General features: G+C 42.3%; 3 protein-coding genes and 1 pseudogene across 3 annotated transcripts; 3 read left to right on the top strand and 1 right to left on the bottom strand.

Moving 5' to 3' along the window:
• Positions 1-264: 264 nt before the first annotated feature.
• On the top strand, positions 265-1,496 carry LOC127783042 (uncharacterized; annotated as a pseudogene).
• A 2,815-nt stretch (positions 1,497-4,311) lies between these two features.
• Positions 4,312-6,617, top strand: LOC127782724 (exopolygalacturonase-like). The gene is made up of 5 exons (XM_052309993.1): positions 4,312-4,785; positions 4,882-5,022; positions 5,217-5,393; positions 5,490-6,008; positions 6,082-6,617. The coding sequence occupies exons 1-5, from the start codon at positions 4,618-4,620 to the stop codon at positions 6,298-6,300; spliced, it is 1,224 nt and encodes a 407-aa protein (XP_052165953.1). The 5' UTR covers positions 4,312-4,617; the 3' UTR covers positions 6,301-6,617.
• A 1,213-nt stretch (positions 6,618-7,830) lies between these two features.
• On the bottom strand, positions 7,831-12,994 carry LOC127782457 (probable galacturonosyltransferase 4). Its single transcript, XM_052309646.1, has 9 exons — positions 12,818-12,994; positions 12,648-12,682; positions 12,511-12,552; positions 12,318-12,411; positions 11,992-12,188; positions 10,482-10,726; positions 10,007-10,364; positions 9,348-9,923; positions 7,831-8,490 (listed from the first exon to the last, which is right to left on the bottom strand). Exons 1-9 carry the CDS (start codon positions 12,924-12,926, stop codon positions 8,215-8,217), a joined length of 1,932 nt encoding a protein of 643 aa, XP_052165606.1. The 5' UTR covers positions 12,927-12,994; the 3' UTR covers positions 7,831-8,214.
• Positions 12,995-21,407: 8,413 nt separating this feature from the next.
• LOC127781492 (uncharacterized) lies at positions 21,408-26,371 on the top strand. Its single transcript, XM_052308451.1, has 3 exons — positions 21,408-21,724; positions 22,702-22,810; positions 25,210-26,371. The coding sequence occupies exons 1-3, from the start codon at positions 21,647-21,649 to the stop codon at positions 25,662-25,664; spliced, it is 642 nt and encodes a 213-aa protein (XP_052164411.1). The 5' UTR covers positions 21,408-21,646; the 3' UTR covers positions 25,665-26,371.
• The last annotated feature ends 452 nt before the right edge of the window (positions 26,372-26,823 follow it).

Genomic DNA, 26,823 nt, shown 5'->3' with positions numbered 1-26,823 from the left:
TGCAAATGTGCGTATTCAAATAAATGTCATTACAATTCGTCTATTCGTAGTCGTTCCACTAAAATTTTATAAAATAGGCCCATGCCACTGTCGTCACGTTTTCCATCCATCTCCTTTTTTGTTTCATTTTCTTCCTTCTTTTTCCCGTCTTCTTCCCTTGAGCGATATTCCCTGCGGCGGGTGGTTGCTACAACAATAGGGCGATGGGTATGACCGTGCCACTGTGGTGAGCAATACGGCATGACCGTGCCACTGTGGTGAGCAATGTGGCACAGAGCAAGCTGTCATGCAACAACAGCAGTGCGGTTAGTGGCGTCCGCAGCGCTGCTGCCGATCCCGGGGATGATGCAGTTGGTTGTGGTGGCTGCACCGATGAGCTGATTGGTGGAGTCGGCAATGACGTCAATGAGTGGGTGGTTCGTGGCCTCGGCTATGGCGGTGGGAGATGCACTACTGTCGGAGTTGTGACCACATAGAGCGAAGATTGACGCGGTAGTGCGGATGGAGTGCGAGTGGATGCGCGCCGGGCTAGAGTAGGTGTAGAAGCGACAGTGCCAGGCGCTGGTGCGTGTGGCTTCAGCAGCGCGACGACTACGGGAGAAGGAGGTCGAGCTTGACGTCGCAGCTAGCCTCCGCGCCACCCTCGACCACCTCCTCGCCCCGCGTCCCCCGCCCAAGCCGCCAAGGGCTTTAGCAACTCCGCCCCCCTCGCCGCCGAGGTCAATGATACCTAGTCCTACTGCTTCGAGATGAAGGCGTGCACCGTGGCGGCGCCTGCCGATGATGCCTCCACCTTGCCGACCACACCCAAGTGGTCGTTCAAGTCGTGAGGTGAGGGTGACGCCACTGTGCTGCTACTCCTCCCATGTTGCCATATCATCATTGTCACCTTCCACTTGCAGAGAACATCGCTTAAGGGAAGAAAACGGGAGAAAGAAGGAAGAAAACGAAAAAAAAAAGAGATAGATGGAAAACTTGATGCATGGTGGTGGCACTGTCCTAATTTTATAGAACTAGCATGGTGGCCCACGCAGATTGCGCGGCTAGCATCATTATATTTTCTCTTATATAATAACATATATGTTTCTCAATGTATTATTTAAATATATTAAAATGACAACATAATTTTAAATTTTGTACTAACTTTGCGAAACTACTAATGTGTAATATTCATATTATATTTTATATACTCTACGTGTTAGTTATTAATTATTTTTAATATTAAATTTTAGTTATTTGTAAATTATATTCCTATATGGACTCCAGACTCGTCTTTCAGTATTTCTTTTTTTAATTCTGAATTTTCGTTATCTGTAAATTGTATTTCTATATAGACTCTAGGCTCTTCTTCTAATATTATTTATTTTTAATTCTGAATTTTTTGTTATTTCTAATTGTATTTTTATGTGAACTCTAAACTCATCTTTCAATATTCTTTAATGAGTAAATTGCACCCACGGTACAACAACTTGACAGGTGGGTGCGATATAGTATAAGAATTTAAGAATTGAACGTCCGAGTGCAACAACTTGACAACTGGGTGCGTTCTAGTACAAAAACTTAACAATTTAGTATTTTTTGGTGTATTAACTTGGCTAAGCATATCTTAGGTGAGTTTTTTTTACTATGTCAACATGCCATTACATAGTAATCATACGGATATTACCTTATATTGAATTTAATAATTATGAATTATACTGCACATAGTACAATTTACATCCAATTGCCTTTAAGATTTTTTTTTTTGGTTTTCTTCACCTTCTCAAATATCAATCGAAATATAATAATTTCTACATCCAGTTTAATTGACTTTCAGTTATTATTTATTAGGATAAAAATATAAATATACTTATACAAATCCGCACTAGTATATTGTCAAAATAAGTTCTTAAAAATGGACTTATATAAAAAAAAATGTTCCAAGTAATTAAGTTGTCACATAACCTTTTAATTTATTGTATCAAAATCATACCTACCTTGCAAGTTGTTGTAGTTATACGATCACTTATAAAGTTCTTATATTAAATTACATCTACCTGCCAATTTGTTGCACTGGAACACTCATTCCTCATGTTATTGCACTAAATTGCACCTACCTGCCAAGTTGATGTACCGTGGATGCAATTTACTCTTCTTTAATTTTTAATTTCGAATTTCAGTTACTTCTAAATTGTATTCTTATATTAACTTTTGATTGTTCTTCCCATGTTTTTTTTAAATTTTGAATTTTAGTTATTTGTAAATTGCATTTTTATACGAACTCTAAACTCTAGTTTTAATTTTATTATGTTTATTCCGAACTTTCGTTAGTTTTAAATTCTATATGGACTCTATACTCTATTTCTAATATTCCTTATTTTTAATTCCGAATTTCTATTATTTCTTAATTGTCTAGTCTCCTCTTCCAATATTCCTTATTTTTTTAATTTCGAATTTCAACTATTTTTAAATTGTATTTCTATATGAACTCTATTTTTCTTTTTCTCCGATTAATATGAGAATTTCTAGACCATGAGAGCGAACGTGGAGGCTCTTTTTTCTATTCCTCTAATAAGTTAATAGATAAATCAATAGATATATTTATATTTTTATTTTGTAATTAATGTTTGTTTTCCTAGACAATTTAAACCAACATGAAGGTTCCTTCTATTACCAACCTAATATGTTAATTTGCAGCACACAAATTTATTTGTTGGACGATCCTTTGCTATAAGATTTCTGGCATTCTTGGGTGCCAATTTGTTAATGAAGTGGATTCCGGCTGCAAAACTTCCGTCTTGCTAATTTGTTGGCAAAGCTGATTGCGGCTAGAAGATTTATGGGTGTTTTGTGTATTTGCTTTCATTGCTAGGAGTATCAATCTATTTATTACTACGGGATGAATCGTGTACAATTCGAAAGCGTATAAACAAGTACCGACATGGATGCTAATTCCATGTACGAATCTAATTATGATTGGTTTGTTACTGTTGTCCGTTTCCTACACCATAACCATACACGAATATTTATTGTTATATCACATTTCCAAAAAACAATCCTGTCCGTTTGTTTTCTCTTCTAATTTTCATCCGATTAAGAGTTGTGATTAGTTTCCTAAACCTATACAATGCATGAGTTTGTCTCTGGTTGTCACGTTTCCAAAAGAATACATGCCCGTTTGTTTTTTTTCTTTTTTTCTTCGATTAACGTAGTAATTTCTAGACCGTGAAGCGAACGTGCAAGTCTATGTTTTTTTTTTTTGATATGTACGTAGAGAGTATAATTTGGAATAGATACATATGCATTACTCTGTTTTTGTTTCTGATTGGTTTCACTTTGATAACCATCCTTTTTTCTTCGATTAACGTGATAATTTCTAGGCCGTGAGAGCAAACGTGGTGGTAAGTCTATGTTTTTTTTTACATGTATGTAGAGAGTATAATTTGGAATAGAAACATATGCATTACTCTGTTTTTGTTTCTGATTTGTTTCACTTTGATAACCATGTATGACTGTTATTTTCCAAAAGAAAATACTATTTCTAAATTGAAAAAGAATCCAGATAAGCAATCTATAGTATAGGGTGTCCGATTGATTTTTTTTTGTTTTTCTTTTTTTTCAGCAGTTAATGCGGTACCGTCTAGGATTTGACTTTTATTTTTTTTTCTTATTTTCCTTAAATTAATGTGGGATTTTCTAAACCATGAGAGCGAACGTGGAGGCTTCTTTTTCTATTCCTTTAATAAATTAATAGATTTCAATAACACAGTTACGAATAGACGAACTGTAGTATCATTTACCTAAATAGCCATATTTGCAATGTCACCAATTCACCCTATTCTTTTTCATATTGGAAATTAACAATTATGCAACGGTTGACACTAGCTAGCGTACACAAATGCAAGTGTCAACTTGATCTGACACAAGAAATAAATCCAATATGCACAGACATTGGTCCCCCTCTCTCTCCCTCTTTCTCTTACACACACAAAAAAAATCTTTTTTTAAAAAAAAAAAGAGAAAAGACCATGCAAGGGTAATTGGGCCGTGGTCTAAAGTTAGTGGTCGGTTGAGATCGTGTTTTGACCAGAATGAAATAAAAATCCACAGCGCGCGCGCAGGCGATCGATCAAGTAGTGGGAGGTTACACTTGGCACCTCGGGCTACTACTACTCCCCTCCCTTACTCATGCAGATCGCTACACACTAGTGAGAACGAGTGGAATGTGCTCGGCCTCCGCCGCCCGCACGGCACAACCGCCGCGCGAAGAGCTCCATACTGCTCTAAACTTAGCCCCCTTCCGACCGCTATAAGACCAGATTTCCCTCCAAAAAACTACTCTCGTTGATCACTCCACACCCCCCTCAACTCTCTCTATCGATCGATCTGTGCCTCCATCCCCGATGCCCCCATCAAGATCTCATCATCAGGATCATCTCCCTGCCGCCGCCGCCGAGTGAAATCAACTAGTGTATGCCTCTCACTGTGGCTGAGATCAAGTGACCGAGGAAGAAGACGAAGGAGACGGCGGCCGGCGGTGTAAAGCTGTATAGCTAGCTCTCTAGCTCTGCGTGTGCTCGGTCCCCGCGCCGCAGTGCTGTGCCTGTGCCTGTGCCTGTGCGCTATCTAGCTGTGGAGATGGAGGCGCGGCTGCGGCTGCTCGTCATCGTCGTCGTTGTTGCCGGGCACTGCGCCGCCGTCGCGTCCGCCGCCGGTAACTCGTCGGTGGTGGGGTACCACGGGGACCCGACGTTCAACGTCAGGAACTACGGCGCCAAGGGGAACGGCCAAACCGACGACAGCAAGGTAGCTGAGGAACAATCGATCGATCAAGCTAGCTCCTTGGTTGAATTATCCCCTAGCTTCTTGGCTAACTGCGAGGTGTTCGTCCGCGACACGCAGGCGCTGATGACGGCGTGGAAGGCGGCGTGCGCGGCGACCGGGGCGGTGACGCTGGTGCTCCCGCCGGGGACCTACTACATCGGGCCGGTGCAGTTCCATGGCCCCTGCAGCAAGGCCACCACCATGACCTTCCTCATGCAGGCAAGTATACTGTATACCAACCAACCAGCAGGCAGTTTGGTCCCGTGGCCATGGCCGGCCACTACGTGACATGGATGCAGTTGCATTTTGCATCCATCCATCTCGATCGAGCAAGTACGTGGGGCTGGGCTGACCGATTGATCCATCGATCGAACGATCCGTGGTGGTGTGTGGTGGGTGGGTGCGTTTTGCAGGGGACGCTCAAGGCGGCGACCGACCTGAAGAGGTTTGGCAACGACTGGGTCGAGTTCGGGTGGGTGAACCACCTCATCGTCTCCGGCCAGAACGGCGCCGCCTTCGACGGCCAGGGCGCCGCCTCCTGGCCCTTCAACAAGTGCCCCATCCGCAAGGACTGCAAAGTCCTCCCCACCGTGAGCATCTTGCTTCTTCCTTTCGTCAATCCATCATCATCGCCATTAGCAGAGTGTGCAGCTAATTAAGCTTACATTATAATGGCGAGTATGCAGAGCGTGCTGTTCGTGAACAACAACAACATGGTGGTGCAGAACGTGGCGTCGGTGAACAGCAAGTTCTTCCACATGGCGCTGCTGCAGTGCAGCGGGGCGAAGATCAGCGGGGTGAAGATCAGCGCGCCGGAGAGCAGCCCGAACACGGACGGCATCCACATCGAGCGGAGCAACGGGGTGTCCATCGCGGACACCACCATCGCGACGGGCGACGACTGCATCTCCATCGGGCAGGGGAACGACAACATCGACGTGGCGCGCGTCCACTGCGGGCCGGGGCACGGCATGAGCGTGGGCAGCCTCGGCCGGTACGTCGGCGAGGGGGACGTCACGCGGATCCACGTCCGCGACATGACCTTCCACGGCACCATGAACGGCGTCCGCATCAAGACGTGGGAGAACTCCCCCACCAAGAGCAACGCCGCCCACATGCTGTTCGAGAACCTCGTCATGAACGACGTCCAGAACCCCATCATCATCGACCAGAAGTACTGCCCCTACTACAACTGCGAGCACAAGGTGCATCTTCATCTTCCTAATTCATTCGCCATTGCCGTCGATCGATCGGCCTGACCGTCGTCGAACTGTGCAGTTCGTGTCCGGGGTGACGATCAAGGACGTGCAGTTCAAGAACATCAAGGGGACGGCGACGACGCAGGTGGCGGTGCTGCTCAAGTGCGGGGTGCCGTGCCAGGGCGTCGTGCTGCAGGACGTCGACCTGCGGTACAAGGGGAACGGCGTCTCGTCGTCCAAGTGCGAGAACGTCAGGGCCAAGTACGCCGGCTTCCAGAACCCCAAGCCGTGCCCGTAGCCCCATGACGACGATCTGTGACGAGATCGTTAATTTTTTGCATGCTGTCTTGGCAAGCATGCACCTAGCAAGCAACAAAGACACTAGCTTAGCTAGCTCCGATTAATGTGTCGTGCACTGAGCTTAATTAATTTGTGATTCTTTTCTTTTCCCTTTATGCTACTTAGACGATTTTCTTTTCTTTTCTCCTTCATGTACGTTTCTTAGACGATTTTGTTGCTTTGATTTTTTTTCCCCTCTCCCTTGACGCTTAATTATAGTGGATTCTGTACGTGGTATAAGTGAGCTGCCGATTACTGGCATTAGTTTCTGAATCACTCAACTTGTGAATACCCCAATGTTGTCACGTTATTAGAGACATGCTTAATTAATTGGAACAAAGACTAAACTGTCTCAAAAGCCGTCTGGTTCGATCCATCATTCCATCTCATCAGAGTTGCTGCTGTCGGATACCCCTTCGCGTGTCGCGTCGTCCCCGCGCCGGTGGCTCGGGACAAAACCTTAGCCCAATTCTTATCCGACAGCAGTGACGTCTTTTGCCGCCGCAACTCTCTTGAGAAGGTTGTCGAGGTGCCTTCCTCCCCCTCTTTAATGTTATCCTCTAGGAGAAAACAATATCGTTTCGGGATGAGCGATGGTGGCGTTTTTAATGTTGTAATCTTTTTAGAGACGTTGTTTTGAAGGTTCTCGGTGTGGCCGTGTTTCCTTATATTGTGGTGGTGGTGTGGTGTGACGCAGGATTTGAAAGTTCTGAAATCTCGGTAATTTCGCCCCCCCCCCCCCCCCCCACCGGCATGCTCAAATATCGCTCGAAATTTTTGGTTTTTTGCAAATTATTGTGAATTTGGTCACATTTTATTCAAATTCAATCAAATTTCAAAAAATTTCAGCCAGAAATTTTCGAAATTTCGGTCACCCCCGGCATGATATCCAATTTTGAAATTGAAAACCCTGTAGTTCTTTATTTCTTTCTGAAAGTCTTAATAAACAGATGCACAATTCTATTGGAAATTCCCCAAAAATACTAAACTGTCTCAAATATGCACTAATAAGAACACGAAGAAGATTATATAAAAATGGTCCAGGAAAATCCGGCTCGGTTTAGAAAACAGTGGCTTCATCTCCCTTCATTTAATCGTGAACTATTCATCTCACCATCGGTTACTTCGGCTGCATAATTTTGGATAAAGAAAAGATGTACACAATCCCTTTGGATCGGCAGTGAAGTTAAATCAATATCCCAATAATCTGCAAGGATTAGATACGGTCATTTGACATCATAGGGAGAACTTGCTAAATCTGATCAAAGATGTGTCCAGAGCCCAAGCAAGTAGTGTACTACATCCAAATGCACCGTTAAATAGCTGAGCTAGACTTTACTCACGATGTGCTCACGTCCGGCAAACCATATGGTGGAAACAGTTGGGTAACCTGTCGTGTTTGGTGTAATATCCAGTTTTCATTTTTTTTTTTTGGGGGACTGGAATACACTTCCATAAGTTTCAAGTGACAATGCAACAAACTTTCAGGTAGATAAAAAGGCCATACACAGGAGAATCACACCATATAACATTTTTCCGCCCCAGGAGAGAATGCAGTCTCAAAACATCTACAACTTATCTGCAGTTATGCAGAAGTAGGGATTAAAAAGCCATACACAGGAGAATCACACTATTTAACATTTTCCTGCCCCAGGAGAGAATGTAATATCAAAACATCTACAACCATATCTGCAGTTATGCAGAAGTAGGGATACAAAGGACAGGTGGCAAGGAAATCTAGTTAACAACTGACATCTACAATTAAAAAAAAATCAATCAAATACTAGAAAAACTAAACTAAAGAGCACAAGACCCACGAATGGGGAAAACTATTGGTTATGTCAGTGTGGATCATTGAAGGTGCCATCTTTCTTCAAGGATTGATGTTACACTCCCGCAGGAAGGGCTGGTCATAATCGAGGTATGCCGACCAGTAGTTTCGGAATTTGGGCAGACCAATCTCCAGCCAAGGCTTCATATTGCCATTGTAATGTATGACCGCGGCACGTTCAATATCTCTGCTGCTCACATGCGGGTTGTAACCAAGACCAAGGACATGCCATGAACGATTGAGGGGAAGCGTCTTATTCCAGAATGTAATCAAACCTGGAGGCAGAGTGCCAAGTTTCCATAGTAATCTGTCCTGATTCTGCAAGCAAAGATTGATATATTTCAGTACATATGTGAACCAAAATGAACATGAAAGTACACAACTCAACGTTAGTACTAAAAGCACTCAAAGCCACCTGACACTTATGATACACACTCTATATTTTAGTTATCATTTCCATAAATAATTTCTACACTAATTACGAACCTTTCTAAAAAGGTAATTTCATAGATTACAAGTGATTACACAGGATTGAGAAAACGTAGGAATAGGAAAAACACAAGATTGAGAAAATGTAGGAATAGGAAAAACACAGGATTTTCATACGAATGTAAGTGTAAAACTGAGGATTGCAAAATACAGGAATGGTCATTTGATTGGACCACAGGAAAAACGCAGGAATTAGAGGAGAGATAAAGACTCAAAGGAAAGTTTCCATGAGGTAGAACCTCATGTTAGAATTCCTCCAAAACTAGCATGGTATTAGGCATTACATAGGAATTTCATAGGATTCCATAGGATTCATTCCTTTGATTCAAAGGGCTATATAGGAAAAATTCCTATAGGAACGAAATCCTCTAAAACTCCTATGAATTTTCTTTGAATCAAAGTGGGCCTAAGCCTTGATACATGGTTTAAGCGGAAAAATAGGTATGTTCATTGTACATAAAAACCAGCCATGTAGCAGTTCAAAAAAAATTTAGTACGCTGTCACATTCTTTACGTACAGGGATAAAGGCATACAGCCCTCAAGCTAGTATTGGTTCAATACTAACTACTCACTACAAACAACACGATTTCTTGAATGTTAAGAAGTATCTTGGCTTCAATAGATAGAAATATTTCTAGCAAGTACTTTTATTTATGCAAGGAAGTAAAGAATATGTGAATCTTACAAGCTTTTGCCAGGAGTGATAGATTTCAGTTATGTTCTGCCGCCTCCATTCAGCCAGATCAAAGACATTCATTCCAAAAGCCCATCCACATGCATGGGGGTCAAAATTCTTCACAATGACAAGATTTGAGAAATTAAGGTAACGATCAAAACGATGGAAGCTCTCTCCACAAGTCTCTACAACACCAATTACTTTCCCCTTCATATCAATTGACCAGAGGCTGGTTAGGTCCTTCTTTATCACTACATCATCATCAAGAAAGACAATCTTGTGGAGATTTGGGTAAATCTCAGGTAGATAAAATCGCAAATGATTGAGAATAGAAAGATATTTTGGGTTTCTGTACTTCAAGTTTGAATCTGAGTTTGCACGATGTGTCCTGAAGTAGTAATCTATCATTGATTGTGATTCGAGCTGTTTCAGCACTGGGCTGTAGCTGGCATTTAGCCATGTGAACTCTTCAATATTCCGTACTTCAATCGTTGCTTTCCCAGGAGGGTTAGAGAGGAACCACATTCTCATTGCAGCATAGTTTAGTCTGTCAGTTACTATGTGGAAGACATGATGAGAAGGATGCTGCAAATAAAATAAAATCTACTCAGTATGATGCTTGCTATCATCTTCCAGCGTAATTCAAACTAGGACAGAATATTACATACCTTGGCATTTAACACTGTTGAATTAACAACTACAGCTGCTGCCAATATATTGTCAGAGAACAATGCATAGTGATATAGTTTGGGGTCATCAAGTTTTTCCTTGTTTGGGAATTGCTGATGGCTAGGATCCAATAAAAAATATTCATTAGCTAGCCTCAAGGGGAGGCAGTGAAGACCCTTGGGAAGGGTTTTGGCTGCAAGTTGTGTTAGGAAAACAGTTTGCTTCTTGTGTGCATGCAGTTGCTCCTCAGCTGAGTGAAGCATAGCTCGAAGCTTTTTGACAACAACAGAACAATCATCCTGCATCAGTTTTCCCTTGATCAGTGTCTGCTCAAGTGTTTTCACCTTCTCATTGGCACTGATCAAATCAAGACAGATGAAAAGGTTACAGAACAATTGATGAGGCTGCTATCCTGAACATAATAACTAGCTACAATGTTAAATACATCAATCGGACAGGATAGGAAACCCTTACTTCTTGGGTAGATCGGAGTCCTTGGATGCATCACCAAGAACCTTTTGAACTTCCCGAATCCGCTGCCTCAAGTCTTTGAGGTACTGGGGATTTGCTCGAATGGCTCCAAGACCAAGGTAGACCTTTGCCTTGATTAACAGATCCCTGATATTGCGGATTCTAGTATCAAGCAAAGCACCATCTTTGTTTCCTTCCAGAGAGTTTTCCATGGATGTCTGTTCAGGCACATTCTCCAATGAACTTGCCTGTAAATAGAAGACCATGCAATAAAAAAGAAACCATTTAGCAAGAAATCATTATCTCAACATATGGCAAATGAATTTTGTTAAAAAGGAAATTCAAGAACAGAATTATGATACCATTACTTGATAATAAAATGGCACAAATTCTGCATGAGTGCTACAGTTTAGGTGACCCCAGCATATGGATGCACAAACATGTGAACAGATCTACCAAATCTAGAAATTTCTAGTCAACTCAACAAAAGGAATTATGAAAATGTGTGTGCATGTGCTCATGTGAGTAGCCTTTTAAATGTCTGGTAGTTTCATTTCCCAAAACGAAACTTTGTCTAGGTTGCTATGTGCCTTGTATTTGTAAAAGTTGAGGGAATATAATGTGAAATGGACTTCACATCAGGTGCCAAGATTCTACACTTTAGGGATGCCTTGCAAAGTTGGTACAAGAATCTCAACTTAAGAAACGGTTTGGGTGGACAAACATGAAAGGCAAGAATATTGGGAGTCAAGTTAACTTACAGGAAAGTTAAGGAATGGCTGAAAGAGGCAAGCATATTAACAAAAGCGTGCACAAAGAACATTCCATAACAAAGAAACTTAACTTTAGCCTGAAGCAGAAGACCGTAACTGAACCAAATACACACATTCTCAAAATTGATAAACATAAATGCTTTGAATCTTGACATACTCCATGATTAATCATTAGTCTAGTTGTTTAACAGCATAAATCTTGTTACAGTAAACTGTGCATTAACATTGTCAGATAAACTATGATCATCATCTTTTCTGAAGGACACCCTTACAGCATTTTACCCACACATTTGAAAACAAAACAACTGAGTTACTTTGTACGGAGCTACATTGCATAAATTAATTCATGTTCAACTAAAAAATATGGTTTCCTCTAACGACATGAGCAGAACAGTTTACCAACACATTCTTTAATGTTGAAAATAATGCATCATTGCATCTTAGGTACTTTGACCTACTACGACAAGAAAAGAAAGATACGTCAAGATATGAGTAGCCACTGTCTTTTCACAAGAAAGGAACATTACCAGATATTGATAAGTTAGGTATAATAGGCACAAAAAAGACTTTCCCTACCTACCACAAATTCAGAGTTTGGCCCCAACACTAATAATGCAATCCCAAATAGAAGCTAAAGCACATGCGGAGGTCCCAAAGGTCCAAATGACTAATCCACAGGTGACAACATAACTAAATTTGGTAAGATGCACATAAAAACTTGACAATAATAAACTATCAACCTCAGAAGCAGATCGCTGTTGGGATGCCGTGGTTATCTGCTGCTGATCAACTGACACCGTCGCCAAGCCATCATCTTCTCCCTCCTTGCTTGTCACTTGCTCGATCAAGTCATCGTCTTCCGATCTGGCACTATCAGCAGCCGTGGCCTCAGAGAGCACCCGGTTCTTGTGCTTCCCTGCCTTCCTCAATAGAAATTCTAGGAACAATTGGCGTGCAAACGAACTCAGAGCACAAACTCAAAATATCATAGTTTAATTTCACAGAGCGATACCATGGACCTAGGAACACAAGATGCAAACAGGACCAAGAAAATAAAATCCCAGACCTTGGCTATCGGGTTCGGTCGATTTGCTTGCAGATTCGCGTGACTCCTCCGAGAAGACGATGCCAACGGGTTCTTTCAAAGAACCCACAGTTTCCTGAACCCCAAAAGAAAAAAACCTCCAGTTTTATTCGTCGCCCTCGCCAAGAAAAAATAAACAAAAAATGAAGAAACGAAGAGCAATAACAAAATTTACCAGAGGAAGTGCATTTAGCTTGCTAGCCTTAACACCACGGCCCTAGCAAAACAAAAAAAAAATCCATAAAAAAATGTTCTCATCAAAATCCAAACAAATCTCCCGAATCCCTCGCAAGAACCCCGAGAAACACGCACCTGATTCACGATTTCGCCAGGCAAATCCCTCCTCTCTGCAAGAAATCACACGGTAACACCATAAACCCCAATGCCCAAGAAACCGCCCGACAGAAGGCAATCTCTACACCAAAATTACACCGAAAAAGAAAGAAAAGAAAAGGAACAAGAGAAAAAGAAGATGCGCTCACGGTTGGGGTTAAGCGCCGCCGAGAGACGGCGCGTGTAGAGCACGAGCGGCGAGAGCACCGTGAGGGCGAGGAGGAGCAGCAGCACGGACCGCCGCCGCCGCCTCACCATCTCCTCCTCCTCAATGGGGTTTCCTCTCTTCCTTCCTCTCCACTGATGAAAATGCGAGGAGCACTCATGTCATGGCTGAAGTTTAGGGGAGGGAGTGGTGGGCATTTACAGTTTGGTCCCTGTGTTTTTCGTTTAATTAGGAAAGAGGTTTCGGTTTGTATTTGATTTGGGGTTTGGGGAATTTGGTCGGTGAGATGAGAATATCTGTGCTGGAGGTTATCCATTTCTTTTTTTATTTGGTTTCATATTTTTTTAAATTTGATTGGTATAATTGACCTTTCACCTTTTTTATTCCTCATGGAGTGTACATCACGTGAGAATCCTACTGGACGTGTTGTACTAAAATTAAACATGCCAAAGTTCAAAAAAAAAATTAAACGTGCCAGTTGCCAATTTACAATTTTAGGTACAGCACGCCCTATACAGCTATATGTACCTAGGACAATTCTGTGCTGTTTTGTGTGAAAAGGGACAAAACAAAATGTAACACATGGTGTTTATCATTTGTTACACACTATTAGTTCTCGTATTTCTCTTTTGATTTAATATATGTTGGATAAAAATGAATTTATTAACTCGTCAAATGAACTACTCCCTCCGTTTCAAGTTATAACATGTAGACTAAGTGTATAGTCAAATATAGTAATATTTACAATACCAAATTAGTTTTATTAAATTAATAATTAAATATATTTTTATAATAAATTTAGCTTAGGTTGAAAATATTTTATATATATATAAACTTGGCCAAACTTAAAACAGTTTGATTTGATCAAAGTTTAAACATCTTATAACCTGAAATAGATTGAGTATTTAACATAGTTCACCAACCAGCAGTGAATGCTTACCACAAATAGCTTATCTGCGTGACTGCATCGTTCACATTGCCTAAACTAACCTTCTCGTGTTAATATGGTGTTTTTTTATTCGGTGTTAATATGGTGTTTTGGTCGCATGGTATTGTGAGTAAAAAAAAAAAAACAAGAAGTTTTGGTCATATGTTGGGTGGCGCGATCCCAACCCGCAGATATTTCCGCTAGTTTTTTCAAAATTCTAGCACAACATATTTGCAAATGAAAAGTAAATAAAAATTTTATATATGTGTCTTAGCTAACTAAAAGTAAAGGCTGAAAAATAAACTTCGATGAAAAAACCACAAAATCAGTTCCAAATTTAATGTTGAAATTTAAATTTTGGCTGATACGGATAAACATAAGCGAAAAGATGATGCCCTTCGTATGTAAATGCAAAATCGTGAAAAAATATTCTTAAATTTTATTTGGATATGACACGAGTTTAAATTTAATTTTTTAATGCTCTTGTCACATATATTTGGTCAGAGAAAATATTTTGTTTTTCTAAACAAAGCCAAAAAGTGTAGTTTTGGAATGACCAGTAGACTAGCCTATCATTCTACCATGTGCTAGGACCATGTCATTAGTACGTGTGGCGGTGTGAGGTTACCTAAACCACATGTGCCGCCAATGCCCTGTGACGGAAAAAGGGACGCCAATGCTCTGGAATCAGCTAGTACAGTACACAAAAGCAGACATGCTTAATTACTCTCCACCCAACATTAATTAACGTTAATTATATTAGCACTACTCCATAGAGAAAAAAAAAGTGATTGGCTGTCAGTAAATCTGGCATGGTACAAATTCGTAGTTTAAGTGGCAGTTGCAGATCATGTAATACTGGCGTACGTACGTGCATTTTCAGTCTTTTCTAAACCTCGCCACCGTTGCCACTTGCTACCCTTCCAGACTAATTGGTCATTTATTTGCTGTTGAGCCACGAATTAGCTGGCGTAATTAATTCTGGTTTCTAAAGTTAACTGGGACACTCTGGGTCTGGGTGGATGATGCATGTGCTGGTACACCTCTGTTTCACGATAGATAAGATTGTTCGCTGTTGCTGACTTGCTGTTTACATTTTGACTACTCCCTCATCCTCCCTCCCAAATTAAAAGCTTGTTCAGATTAATACCATTTCGAACCATATTACTTTTAAAAAAATTAATAAACATGTAGATGTATTTAGTTCGTTACCAAACATTGGTAATGTCTAAAGAATTTTAGCAATAACATAGTTAACCGATTCTACCAAAATTTGGCAATGTTATCAACTTATTAAAATTTTGACATTGCCAAATTTTAGAAAGGTTTATTTTGGCAGAAACCTGAACAGGCCCTAAGTTTATTTTTTTCATCCATCCAATACATACCAATACAAAACCAAAACACTATAATACCATTACTTTATCAAATCTCAATACAATTATTTTTCAATTTATCGACTCCCAATATAAGAGTTATCTATTTTTCACAAATTCTAATACAATGATTACTCTAAAAATAACCTTATTTTGGGACAAATGGAATGAGCCAAAAATGAGTACATGATGGAGGGAGTACTTTTTATTTAGTAATTTTGCAGAAGCTAAAATTATTTATTTAATATTGTTGAAGTATATTTTAAACAAACATAACAGTAGGAATGAAAACGGATCGAATACGGTCGGAAACTAGCTCTATCATATTTGTTTTCATATTTTTTTCTCGGAATCGAAATCGGAATCAGAAACCCGGATACGAAAACGGAATCAAATATTGTCGAATACAGATATGGAGCGAATACGAATCGAAACGAATACGGTGACGAATAATTATCGAAATATCAAGACCCCTCAAAGTAAGCTTCTTAAATCGAGGAAGAGATGTAGCCATTAGTTTTAAAAAACAAAACATCAACATTTTCAAATTTTATCTCTATTTGCAAGGGTAAGGGGGAGATAGAAAATGTTGTGTTTATTTTCTATACAAATTTATGTTATCCTGAAACAAATAAATTAATTGTATCACTGAAATTTTCGCAGGCACATTGAAATTTTTGAAAATTGGTTGAATATTTTAAATTTTGGGTTGAACATTTCAATTGGAGTTGAGAATTTCGAAATTGAATTAAACATTCTAGAATTTGAGTTGAATTTTTTAAAGATGGGTTGAGAGTTTTGAATTCAAACTAAAACTTTTCAATTTTTGAATTAAAAGTTTTTTAAAGAGTAAATTGTATCTACGGTTTATCAACTTGGCAGGTGGGTGCAAATTGGTACAATAATTTGAGAAATGAGCGTTCTAGTGCAACAACTTGGCAGGTATGTACAATTTAGTATAAAAACTTCATAAGTGATCGTATAAATGCAACAATTTGCAAGGTTGCTACGATTTTGATACAATAAATTAAAAAGTTATGCGACAACTTAATTATTTGGAGTACTTTTTTTATAAATTCAATTTTTAAATATTTATTTTGAATTTATACGATCACTTATGAAGTTTTTATATAAGTATATTTATATTTTTATCCTAATAACTAATAACAAAAAGTCAATTAAACTGGATGTAGAAATTATTATATTTTGGTTGATATTTGATAAGGTAATTGGATGTAAATTGTACTACAATATGCAATATAATTCTTAAAGATTAAATTCAATATTATAAGGTAATATCCGTATGATTACTATGTAATGGCATATTAACATCGTGAAAAAAAAACTCGCCTACCATATGCTTAGCCAAGTTGATATACCAAAATTCAATTGCACCGACTGTACAACAACTTGATAGGTTTGTGCGATATAATGCAAGAACTTGAGAATTGAATGTCTGAGTGCAACAACTTGACAAGTGGGTGCGTTCTAGTACAAGTTGTTGCACTCAGACGTTCAATTCTCAAGTTCTTGCATTGTATCACACCCACCTGTCAAGTTGTTGTACAGTCGGTGCAATTTACTCTTTTTAAAATTTTCAGAATTGAATTTAAAGTTTTTGAAAATTCGAGTGGTTATTTTTCAGAATTGAATTTTTCCATTTGTTTGTATGTTGATTGTTATTCCTTGGTTCTTTTTCATATGGTTTGTTTTGTTCCACCTAAGTAAAGAAAAGAAAAACATGTTTTTGCATAAGAATCCGATGGAAATATCGGATAGTATTTGACCATTATATGATTCCGAGGGATATCACCTATATCATATTCGTTTTCATTTCCGAATTTGAAAATTTCCAGATATATCCAATAGAAACTATCCGAATCCGAAAAAAAGTTCCGGTCAGACGGAAACTATCCGAATCACTTTCAACCCTACATATCAGTAATTCTTTCATTTGTTGTAATCAAAGAAGTAAAAAGAGTAAATTGTGTCTACATTATAGAAACATCGTAGATAGGTGCGATCTAGTACAAGAACATGAAAAATAAATATATTATCACAATATATTATATATTAAATTTAATGAAACTAATTTGGTGTTGTAGATGTTGCTAATTTTTTCAATAAACTTGGTCAAACCTAAAGAACTTTGACTAAGAAAAAAAAGTCAAACGACCTATAATATATCAGACGATTCAACGAGAAAGGGGAAGTAAAAATTAGGGAAACATGGCAAAGTTGTCACTCATTTAATTTGTAACCAAACTTTTGTCATTGACAAATTATTTGGTATGAAATACTTATAAAGCAATCCAAACAAGCACATTTGCTTTTTTTTTTTGGCAATGGGCAAATATTTACCATTCCCAAATTGGCGACACAAACAATTACAAAGAATCAAACAACCTCTAGATATCGCCCTTTCATGCCTCAAGTTCATCATACCCACAAAAACCGTTACAAAGGATAAGCCAAACAAATATTTGGACAACCACAGATCACAGCATCTCACATAGTACACACAAAATGCAATTTTCTCCCTTTCCAGTTCCCTTTTTTGGCTATGTTCCTTTCCCCCCAATCTTATCCATGAAACAGCCAGCTAACTTCAGCAGTGGGAGACCAGACAGCAAGGACAATGAATGGCTGGGCCTGTAGCAATCTCTTGTCACCACCCAATATTATGTCGGTTTCAAGTGTTTGGGAGTAGTGTGTTCGAGTGTGACCCAAAAATATAAAATTTGATGCATCACATCTGAGTTGGGATTAGCTTTAATCTCTTGATGTGATCAGAGGTGGCAAGTGCTCGCAGTGCCGGATTTGGATAATGCTAGAAAGAATGTGTTGTTTAGCTTTGCTTAGCTTGAGCTGGAATGAGTGTGAGGCTGGCATGACAGTGACACTAATGGCGTCGGCATGCCCAGTGGATAAGGTAAACGTATTGCCGAAAGTACAGGGGCAGGTAGTATCTGATGGCATAGCTTTATGGGAAAATCTTGTGGAATGTTGCAGATCTGAATTGGATTAGACGTTTAATAATGACACTTGGTATGGGGTAAGTAGGATTCTTCCTTTTCTAAGATGACAATATGAGTGATTGATCGTTCTCAACTTTACGTATACAATTTGTGTTCTACAATAATATTATACAATTGCAATTAACCTGAAAAGCTCCTACCATCGTAAATTAGATGCGATTTTGTAATGGAAAACTGAAGCCGAGCGCTGTCAGATTTTCTTTTTGTTATTTTTTGTTGAGTTGTGATCCAAATTCATTTGCACTTAATAAAGGCCAGTTTCTGCCGTAGCGGAGCGAAGGCTGAAGATGGCCCATTGGGCTGTGCGCCTGGGGACGCCCGGGGGTGCGGGGGCGGAGCCCCCGCGGTACGAATCATCATCCCTTTTAGGGTTCCACTATATATATATACCTCTTGTAAGCCGCCGTGCGGTGATGTAACCTCACCTCAGATATAGTGAAGATATTTTGCTGGCTGGCGCCCGTGGTTTTTTCTCTCCTATTTTGAGAGGGTTTTCCACGTTAAATCTCGTGTCTTTTGTAATTGATCTATTGTTTTTTATCGTTTGTTCGCCTATCGTTTCCTAACAATTTTACCCTGGAGGGGTAGAACTGCGAACATGACTCAATCATATTGAAAATGTTGTAAACAACAAACGGCATGAATAAACATCTGCAATTTTTTTCTTAAAAAACATTTATTTAAATCCACCTAGGTACCCGTGGCTATGTTCGGCAGCATCTTACAGCGGCTGTAACACAACCAGTTAGGCAGCTGCCACTACTAGAAAAACATTTTTGCCGACGTTGGGTATTTATTTTCGTAGGCGGACATGATCTTCGGAGCCAAATAGCCGCCTACAAAAATGTAAATTAGGGTGAAACCCGCTGCCCACCTGTGAAAATCTATTTTTGCAGGCGGACCACTTAAACGGTCGGCTGCAAAAATACCAGGCGGACCTCTTATGGCCCGCCTGCGAAAATACATAGGGAATATAAATAGAGGCTACATACGCTAGATTTTTTCTAAGTCCTCTTTCCCTCACCTCTCAGCTCTCTCCCGCACCTCACCTCACCTCTCCTCCTCAGCTCTCAGCTCTTTCCTCTCCCCTCACCTCTCCTCCTCTCCCCGGCGCTGACGGCGGCGGAGGGCGGCAGCTACCGGTGGAGGCGGCGGCGGAGGGCGGGGGCCGGCGGCACTCCCCTCCCTTGCTCCCTCCCAGATCTGGCCTGAGGTGGGCGGGGGGAGGGTGGTGGCCACGCGTGCGGCGGCAGCGGCGGGAGGTTGGCGGCGGAGGGCAGTGGCTACCGGTGGAGGCGGTGGCGGCTCCTGGCCCCTCCCTAACTTCCAGATCTGGCCCGAGGGGGGCGGTGGCCCGTGGCGCTCCCCTCCCTCGCTCCCTCCCAGATCTGGCCTGAGGGGGCGGGGGGAGGGCGGTGACCACTCGTGCGGCGGTGGCGGCGGCGGGAGGTTGGCGGCAGCGGGAGGAAGGGAGCCGCGTGTCACGCCAGAAATTCATGAACCAGAATTTCTAAGCTGAATGTGCATTAAACCCCTGTCCAGGACCAGCCAGGGTACACAAACGACAATTGTTGACATACAGCTCCACGTCTTACAAAAATATAAAAGATTACAGATGCAGCGGAAAAGATAAAAGCGAGCTAAGCTTGAAGACTTGACTCCTACAGCAGGCGACTCCATTCCACAAGCAATCCTTGACGGCAGCGACGAAACCAACCTCAACGAGACAGCTCCAACTAGGAAGATCTTCAGCTCTGTTATGGGGGAAAAGAGAGCAAGACTGAGTACTACCCACTATACTCAGCAAGTCATACCGGAAGAGGAGGTATGATGCAGGATATATCCAAGGGAGGCTAAAGGTCCTTTTGCATAAAGCTAGCATTTAAAAGCAGTAGTTGAAAGCAGTAAAACAGTTGTAGTAATTAATCAATATTAACCAATCATTGTCTAACGCTACACCACGTTGCAACAGGCCCAACCAACCACCTGAACTACACCAGTTCAATAGCTAACTAGGGGTGAGACTAATCACGGTGAATCTGGTCGACCGCCTATAACTGCGGGCACAGCTATTCGAATAGTTTTACTCTGATCAGAGGTATACAACTATACCCACAAGACACAGCCCCACGACATGTATCTGTGCGCCGACATGCCACCACGACATACCGGAAAGAGGTCGTGATAGGACCCTTCGTATAACCCCCTCTAACCGATCGCACCACACCTCAAGGTTCGCCCCCGTCCCCAGCAGGCAACGGACAGCCCCCCTCTCGTGCCACAGTGAATCCGGAAGCCGATCAACCGAACACCCCGGCCGACCCAACTCCATCACGCCCACCCTAACCTGGGTACGTCGGCTAGAGGAAAGCTACACTACAAGCCCAGCCGTTGCCCACGCTGGCTTATGGTAAGTACGATAAGTTCTTCCGGGGCATCTCGCGAACCGGTCCTTAATCGTCATGGGCACGATTAGCAAAACCATGCACCCACAGCCCACCATGTAGTGTATTTTAATTAGCTAACACCATTGCGGTGGTACTATTCCAAAGCTATACCAATAATCAAAGTCTATGCATTAATGTGATTCCCCCTTTGTGTACTAGTTGAACTAAGCATGGCTAAGCATTCCCTAAACCAACATCTAATCATTTTAATACCCAAGTTATCAATGGCATCAGGTAAACAATATATGGCTGAGTAGTAGGACCCATCCCACATGATATTGTAAAACAATGCAACATTTAATAGAAATGCGGGACATTTGTAAGGTGGGTACAATATGATCAATTGTAATGCATGACTTGCCTTGCTCTTGCACTGATGAGGTCTCAGCAACGTCTTCGAGAAACCGCGGATCGACAAAACAACCGAAATCTACACAACAAACAAAGCACACAAGCAAAACATGCTATAAGACTACTGAAACAGGAAACAAAACCATTTTTAATGGATTCTATGCATTTTTATGAATTTACTGAGACTTGAATGGACTTAAACGGAGCTCAGATGAATCAAAAGTAGTGAAATTATTAAAGTTTCTCAAAACAACATTGAGCCACGTCATCAACAAAATATGGACCGTCCGATTCCTATTCAGAAAGTTTCAGGCCGTTAGATCCTAGATCGGCGAAATATCTTCTTAGTCCTTCTAGAAATTTCTTTCACAACGAGGTCCTTCCACGTCCCTGCGGTAAAAAAAGAAGAAGAAAGAACGCGACTCTTCTCGTCTTCACGCCGCCTCCGCTCCTGAGGCCCAGCCGCCGCGCGCTGCCTCTTCTCCCAAGCCACCGCTACCTCCCCCTCTAGTCCTCTCCGTCTCCATTGCCGGCGTTACTCATCCCCTCATCACCGCGGCTCCATCCCACCCCTGCCGCCGCCGTATACCCCACCGGCACCGGCGCATCACATCCACCTCTAATCTCCCGCTACCCTGAAGAAGGGGGGAAAGGGATGACAGATGAATAGCGATGGCGAGGAGGAGGGTATCCGCAGGAGCTGCGTCCACACCTATTCACCAAATCGATATCCAGGGCAGAACAACCAAGGTCACTCTCTTATCTATTCCTCATTCTCTGTTTCCTTCTCTATCTTCCTTTCTTGACTGTTGATTGGATGTTAGCCTTTCAAATACTACTATATTGATTTGTATTATATGTATGCACCTTATGAATTCCAATATTAATTATCTTTATTAGGCTTTATTTCATAAGCCCAAAAATCGTATCAATTTAGGCTCCATGATTGGCTATAATTACAATTGAGAAAATCAAGTTTGGGACAACTGAGTAGAACTGCAAGTATCAGCAAATAAAAATATTTTGTAGAATGTAGATCTGTTTACTTATACTCAAAGTAAATGATTCTCTAAGGTATCGCACAACAGATGATGAAGTGTATCTAAATGTTTCATGAATCACAAACAAATACACCAAAAGAAAAATCCCAGCTTTAGCTTCAGAGGGACCAGACAAATTAGAGACTCATGTAAATCGATTATAGTTAGTATTAATTTACAGGAATGGTCCTAGGACCAATCTGTCTCAGATGCATATACTGTACAGCTCAAGTCACCAATGCTTAATTACACTAATAATCTATTCATGGAGAGTGGATTACTATCTTCATTTATGACTGACTTAGAAAAATATTTGCTCATGGAAAGGATTTCAGCAGTTTACATAAGGGCTGCAATAATGTATACACTTCTATCTTGCTAAATTGTGTGCACTACTATTAAAAAGGATAATTATTCGGGTACCAGCTTTAGTTGGTATAGCCTTCCTGATTCCTATTATTTAATTTTTTTTCTAGAAGTTATTTATATCGCTGCTACTGAAGACATCTCGACTGACATTATTTTTCCCTGCGCCTGCAACAGTAGAAAGTTCAGTAGCACATGTTGATTTAGGGATAACCCTAACTGTTTAAAAAAAAAGGTTAACTCACACAAGATGTAGTTTTGGCCAACATCGGCCCGTATTAGGATGCTTCATTCTGATCCTATTTTATTTTGCATCAGCAGGCACTGCACGGCTGCAGCATTGTAATTAAATCATCGACATCAGTGGTGGGGCCTTATGCTTGGGTACGCAGCGGAGGAGGGAGAAATAAATTATCTGTACAGACCATCGGTAAGTAATATTTACACCTATCCTTATTTTTCCAAGTGCCAGTAAAATGTCTTAGACTACTTGATCAAGCATAGAATTGAGCTATAAGAGCAATGGGTTTCAATGATATTTTGTGTGTGTGTAGAATTGTGAATGATGTGTCGACAGGAAGAATGGGTTCTCGTTTAAAATTAAACAAGGCATATTTACAAGAAAGAATTATAATACGTTAATTGCCAGCTTTGTGATTATGCACCACCCATAAATCTTGCTTAGAAGTTTAATTAACGGTATTATGGTAATTTCCACGAACCCGTAGATTCTTTACTGTCCTAATAGGCCTAGGTGCATTTCTTATCAATCCAAAGGCAATACCATGCATACTGCTATTGGAATATTTGGCAGAGCTTTAGATATTGGATTATCATATGACACCTATCTATATCTGTAATACTGTAGTACTCCATACTCATTAATCATTGTACAAATTGAGGAGCATATCTTTCTATCATTTTTACATGAGACTATGTCCTTACTGGTCCTTCTCATATGAGATTAGCTCATAAGAATTTCATACTTTTTGTTTTTGTGGGTGAATACCAACGTGCATTTGGTGGAAGAACAGAAATCAACTGGTCCTGCTAATCTATGATTTGCTCTTAAAAGGATTATATTTTTTATGTTTCCAGGTGAATACCACGGTACCACCATGCATTTGGTGGAAGAACACAAAGCTACTACATTTGTTTTTGTTATTTTATTAGATTTGGGATCAAATTTTTTGTGGGCATGTACATTATAATGTACTACTACGCATCACAATATAAATGCTTAGGATCAAGTTGTTGCTCAGGGGTCTTGGCCACGTAGATGATTGTGTTTGTGTATGGGTGGATGCCATTGACACAGGTTCTTAAACATGTATTTAGAGTTGCGCAAAGCGCAACCATGTGGCTAGTTAGTTATGAATTTAAGAAGATTATTTGTGTTTTTACTATAAAAGAAAAAAGTCATTAATTATTTATTGTGCAATATTGCCCAGGGCTGACGTCAGCGGGGGGGGGGGGTGGCTGGTGGGTCCCACTGGCAGCGGCTCCAAAAGAGGGGAGGAGGCGCCTGGCGGGTGGGTCCCACCAGGCGGTGGCTCAAAGGGGAGGGGAGGGAGGTGCCGGCCGGGCTCGGCTCGGCCTCAAGGCCGACTGGCCGGTTATGGCGAGGGCGGCGGCAGCGAGCGGTCGCCGGCGATGGCAACCGGCGGCGCGGGTGGCAGCGGCGTCGGCCGAAGGCGACGGCACACGGGCGAAGCAGCGGCGCGGCCCGGCGCTAGGGGGGAGAGGGAGGAGAAACGAGCAGGAGGGAGCGCCTCACCATGAGTTGGCCGGAGTGGGGGAAGACTACGGCGAACACCGGCGGCAAGCGGCGAACGGCGGGGTGCGTGGGATGGACGAGGCAGCCCTCGGACCCGCGAGGCCAACGGCGGCAACGGAGCGGCGCGGCAACGGCACTAGCGACGGCTAGTGGCGGTTGGAGGCGGCAGTAGGCGGCAACTGAGTGGCGGCTGAGGTAACCCTTGTGTCGGCGGAGCTAGAGGCGGCGGCAGGTGGCGTGGCGACAGCGCTAGCGGCGGCGGCGCGCGGCCGGAGTGCAGTGGCAGGCGGCGGCGCAAGGGGCGAGCGGCGCGGGCGCGGTGGAGAGCACGGGAGAAGGCGGCGAGTAGGGGAAACGAGAGAGGGAGCTCGGGGAAGGCGTTTTATAGCCGAGTGAGAAGTGGGCGAGGCCGGGAGGTGGTCGGATTTGGAGGAGGAGTGGCGCCGGCGACGTGGGGTGGAGAGAGAGAGAGAGGGGCGGATTCAAAATCGAATCCCGCCCTCTCGGGCGCGCGCGCGTAGGCGGTAAGGCGTGGGGAAGGTGGGCGGCGACGTGGGCGCGGAGCATGGGCGGAGTGGGGCACGGGAAGCAGGGAAAGCGGCGGCGTGGGCGGCGGTTGCCAGCTTGGGTGCGGGCGGCTGGAGGTAGGGGATGACCGACAGGTGGGCCCCACCTGTCGGCACCCTAGAGAGAGGGGAGGGGAGTTGGGCCGGCCCAGCAAGGAGGGAGAGGTGCGGGAGAAAGGATGGGCCAACAGCCCAAGAAGAGGGAAAAAGGAGGAAAAGAAAAGGAGAAAAAGAAAAAGGATTTCCTAGGATTAAATATTGCACATGCTCATTTTTAATTGGTTAAAATTATTTCCAAGGCTCTGAAAATTCCACTAAAAATTCTGTTAATATATTTGAGCATGGGGAACTCAAAAAAAATTCCACCACGCCGAATTCGATTATTAAATGCATTTATTAATTAAGGATTCAACTCTAGGTTAATTTGAAGCAACTTCTTTAGGCGATTTATTTTATGAATTTAAAGCAAGGGAGGGGGAACTTCAGGGCGTGACACCGCGGCGACGTCAGAGGAGGAGGAACCGATGGCCTGGTCGGCGCGCGCAAGGAGAGGAGCAACCGGCAGCCGTCGGTGTCTCGGCGCACGCAAGGAGGAGGAGGCGGCGGCTCTGGGCACTAATCCTCTCCTTTCGTTCCCCCTAGACGCCGGCGGCGGAAGAGGAGCCGACGGCCGCGGCGGCACAGACAGCACCAGCCGCTCCCCTCCTAGATCTGGACAGAAGAAGGGAGCCAGCCGGCAGTGGCGGCAAAGGCGGCGCTCCCCTCGCCCTCGGGCAGCGGCGCCGGACAGAGGTGGAGAGCCGTCGGCCAGAGGGGGATGCTGGCGCCGGCGGTGTCGCCTGCGGGTAGCGCCGGATTTTTTTTGTTCCCTGAAATTATTTTCGCAGGTGGGCCGCGGACCCGCCTGCAAAAATCACCTATTTTCACAGGCAATAGGATAGCGGCGGTTGTCTCCCCCGCCTTCCTGCGAAAACTGTTTTTGACTGCCTATAAAAACTATTTTTCTAGTAGTGTGCGCTACATAAAATACTGTGCGAGGCTGCAGCATAGTAGCCCCCTGTAGTGCAGCCGAACAGGCCCAGTATTACTTTAGTATAACACCTGGAGATACAATAAATGATGTTCACAAGTATACACATGGATGCTCTTTTTAATGAGAGTTTAGCTATATTTATGGATTTGTTATTGGAATCGGCCTCTTTATCGTGTGTTAAAAAAAGAGGGTGCACTAGCTCTCACTGTTATATGAGTGTGCATATGCATAGTGGTGTACATGATTGTACGTATATATTCTAAATAATGAAAGAATTAACAGCAAAAATTAAATGATACATGATAATACCGTGGTGTCTTAAAAATTACTCAAGGTTTGAAATTTGCCCTTTCGACAGCTTATGTTCAATCTTGGATATATGTCGAATGGGTAAATTTTAAACCTCTAGCAATTTTTAAGACCCTCGCCATGACAAACAACAAAAAAAAAAAGAACTAAGGTTAAGAATTTTACTAACTTCTACTAGCTGATTACGTTAGATCTAGTGCACCTCCCATTGGCGTATCTTTCATCTTTCTTAACAACTATAGCCTATAACTAATATAGGCACTAATTATCATTATCGGCTATTTCTTTTGTGACAAAAAGGTTTAATTTTCGAGGAATTTTGGTTTATGGTGAAGGGTGCCTGAATGCTGGCATTGTGCGAACAACACGAGCACAGCGACATACCCATCGACGGTATACGCGTGCGTCGGGAGGAGCCCTCCTCGCTGGAGCTCCTGCACCAGCGTGCCACTATGCTTCGGCGGAGGAGGGAGGAGGCCGACTAGTTTCGCTGTCTTCATCGGATGGTTGCCCATGAAGAAGAGGCTGGAGATCCAACGACGGGAGAGAAGAAAGAAGCAAGATCTAAACATGCACTACCACAAACTCAACTAGCCCTGACAGCCAGAAACCATCTGGAAAATTTCGTTACAACTTGCTTGTCAGGAAAATTTTAGTTTGCATGACTAGTCTTCATGAGGACGAATATTAATCCTCACAGGTTTGATCGTCACAATGAATTTTTCCGACGTTGTCAACGCCGTTAGGTTTATTAGAAT

The sequence above is a fragment of the Oryza glaberrima genome, chromosome 8, assembly GCF_000147395.1.
Source record: "Oryza glaberrima chromosome 8, OglaRS2, whole genome shotgun sequence".
Lineage (NCBI taxonomy): Eukaryota > Viridiplantae > Streptophyta > Magnoliopsida > Poales > Poaceae > Oryza > Oryza glaberrima.
This window is presented reverse-complemented; position numbering and strand designations above follow the sequence as displayed.

Coding starts and splice junctions, on each gene's coding strand:
- LOC127782724 (XM_052309993.1), top strand. CDS start 4,618: ATGGAGGCGCGGCTGCGGCTGCTCGTCATCGTCGTCGTTGTTGCCGGG. Junction 4,786..4,881: donor GCCAAACCGACGACAGCAAG/GTAGCTGAGGAA, acceptor CGCGACACGCAG/GCGCTGATGACGGCGTGGAA. Junction 5,394..5,489: donor ACTGCAAAGTCCTCCCCACC/GTGAGCATCTTG, acceptor GCGAGTATGCAG/AGCGTGCTGTTCGTGAACAA.
- LOC127782457 (XM_052309646.1), bottom strand. CDS start 12,926: ATGGTGAGGCGGCGGCGGCGGTCCGTGCTGCTGCTCCTCCTCGCCCTC. Junction 12,683..12,817: donor GGCGGCGCTTAACCCCAACC/GTGAGCGCATCT, acceptor GATTTCTTGCAG/AGAGGAGGGATTTGCCTGGC. Junction 10,727..11,991: donor AACAGCGATCTGCTTCTGAG/GTTGATAGTTTA, acceptor TTCTATTTACAG/GCAAGTTCATTGGAGAATGT.
- LOC127781492 (XM_052308451.1), top strand. CDS start 21,647: ATGGCGAGGAGGAGGGTATCCGCAGGAGCTGCGTCCACACCTATTCAC. Junction 21,725..22,701: donor TCCAGGGCAGAACAACCAAG/GTCACTCTCTTA, acceptor TTGCATCAGCAG/GCACTGCACGGCTGCAGCAT. Junction 22,811..25,209: donor ATTATCTGTACAGACCATCG/GTAAGTAATATT, acceptor GGGGAACTTCAG/GGCGTGACACCGCGGCGACG.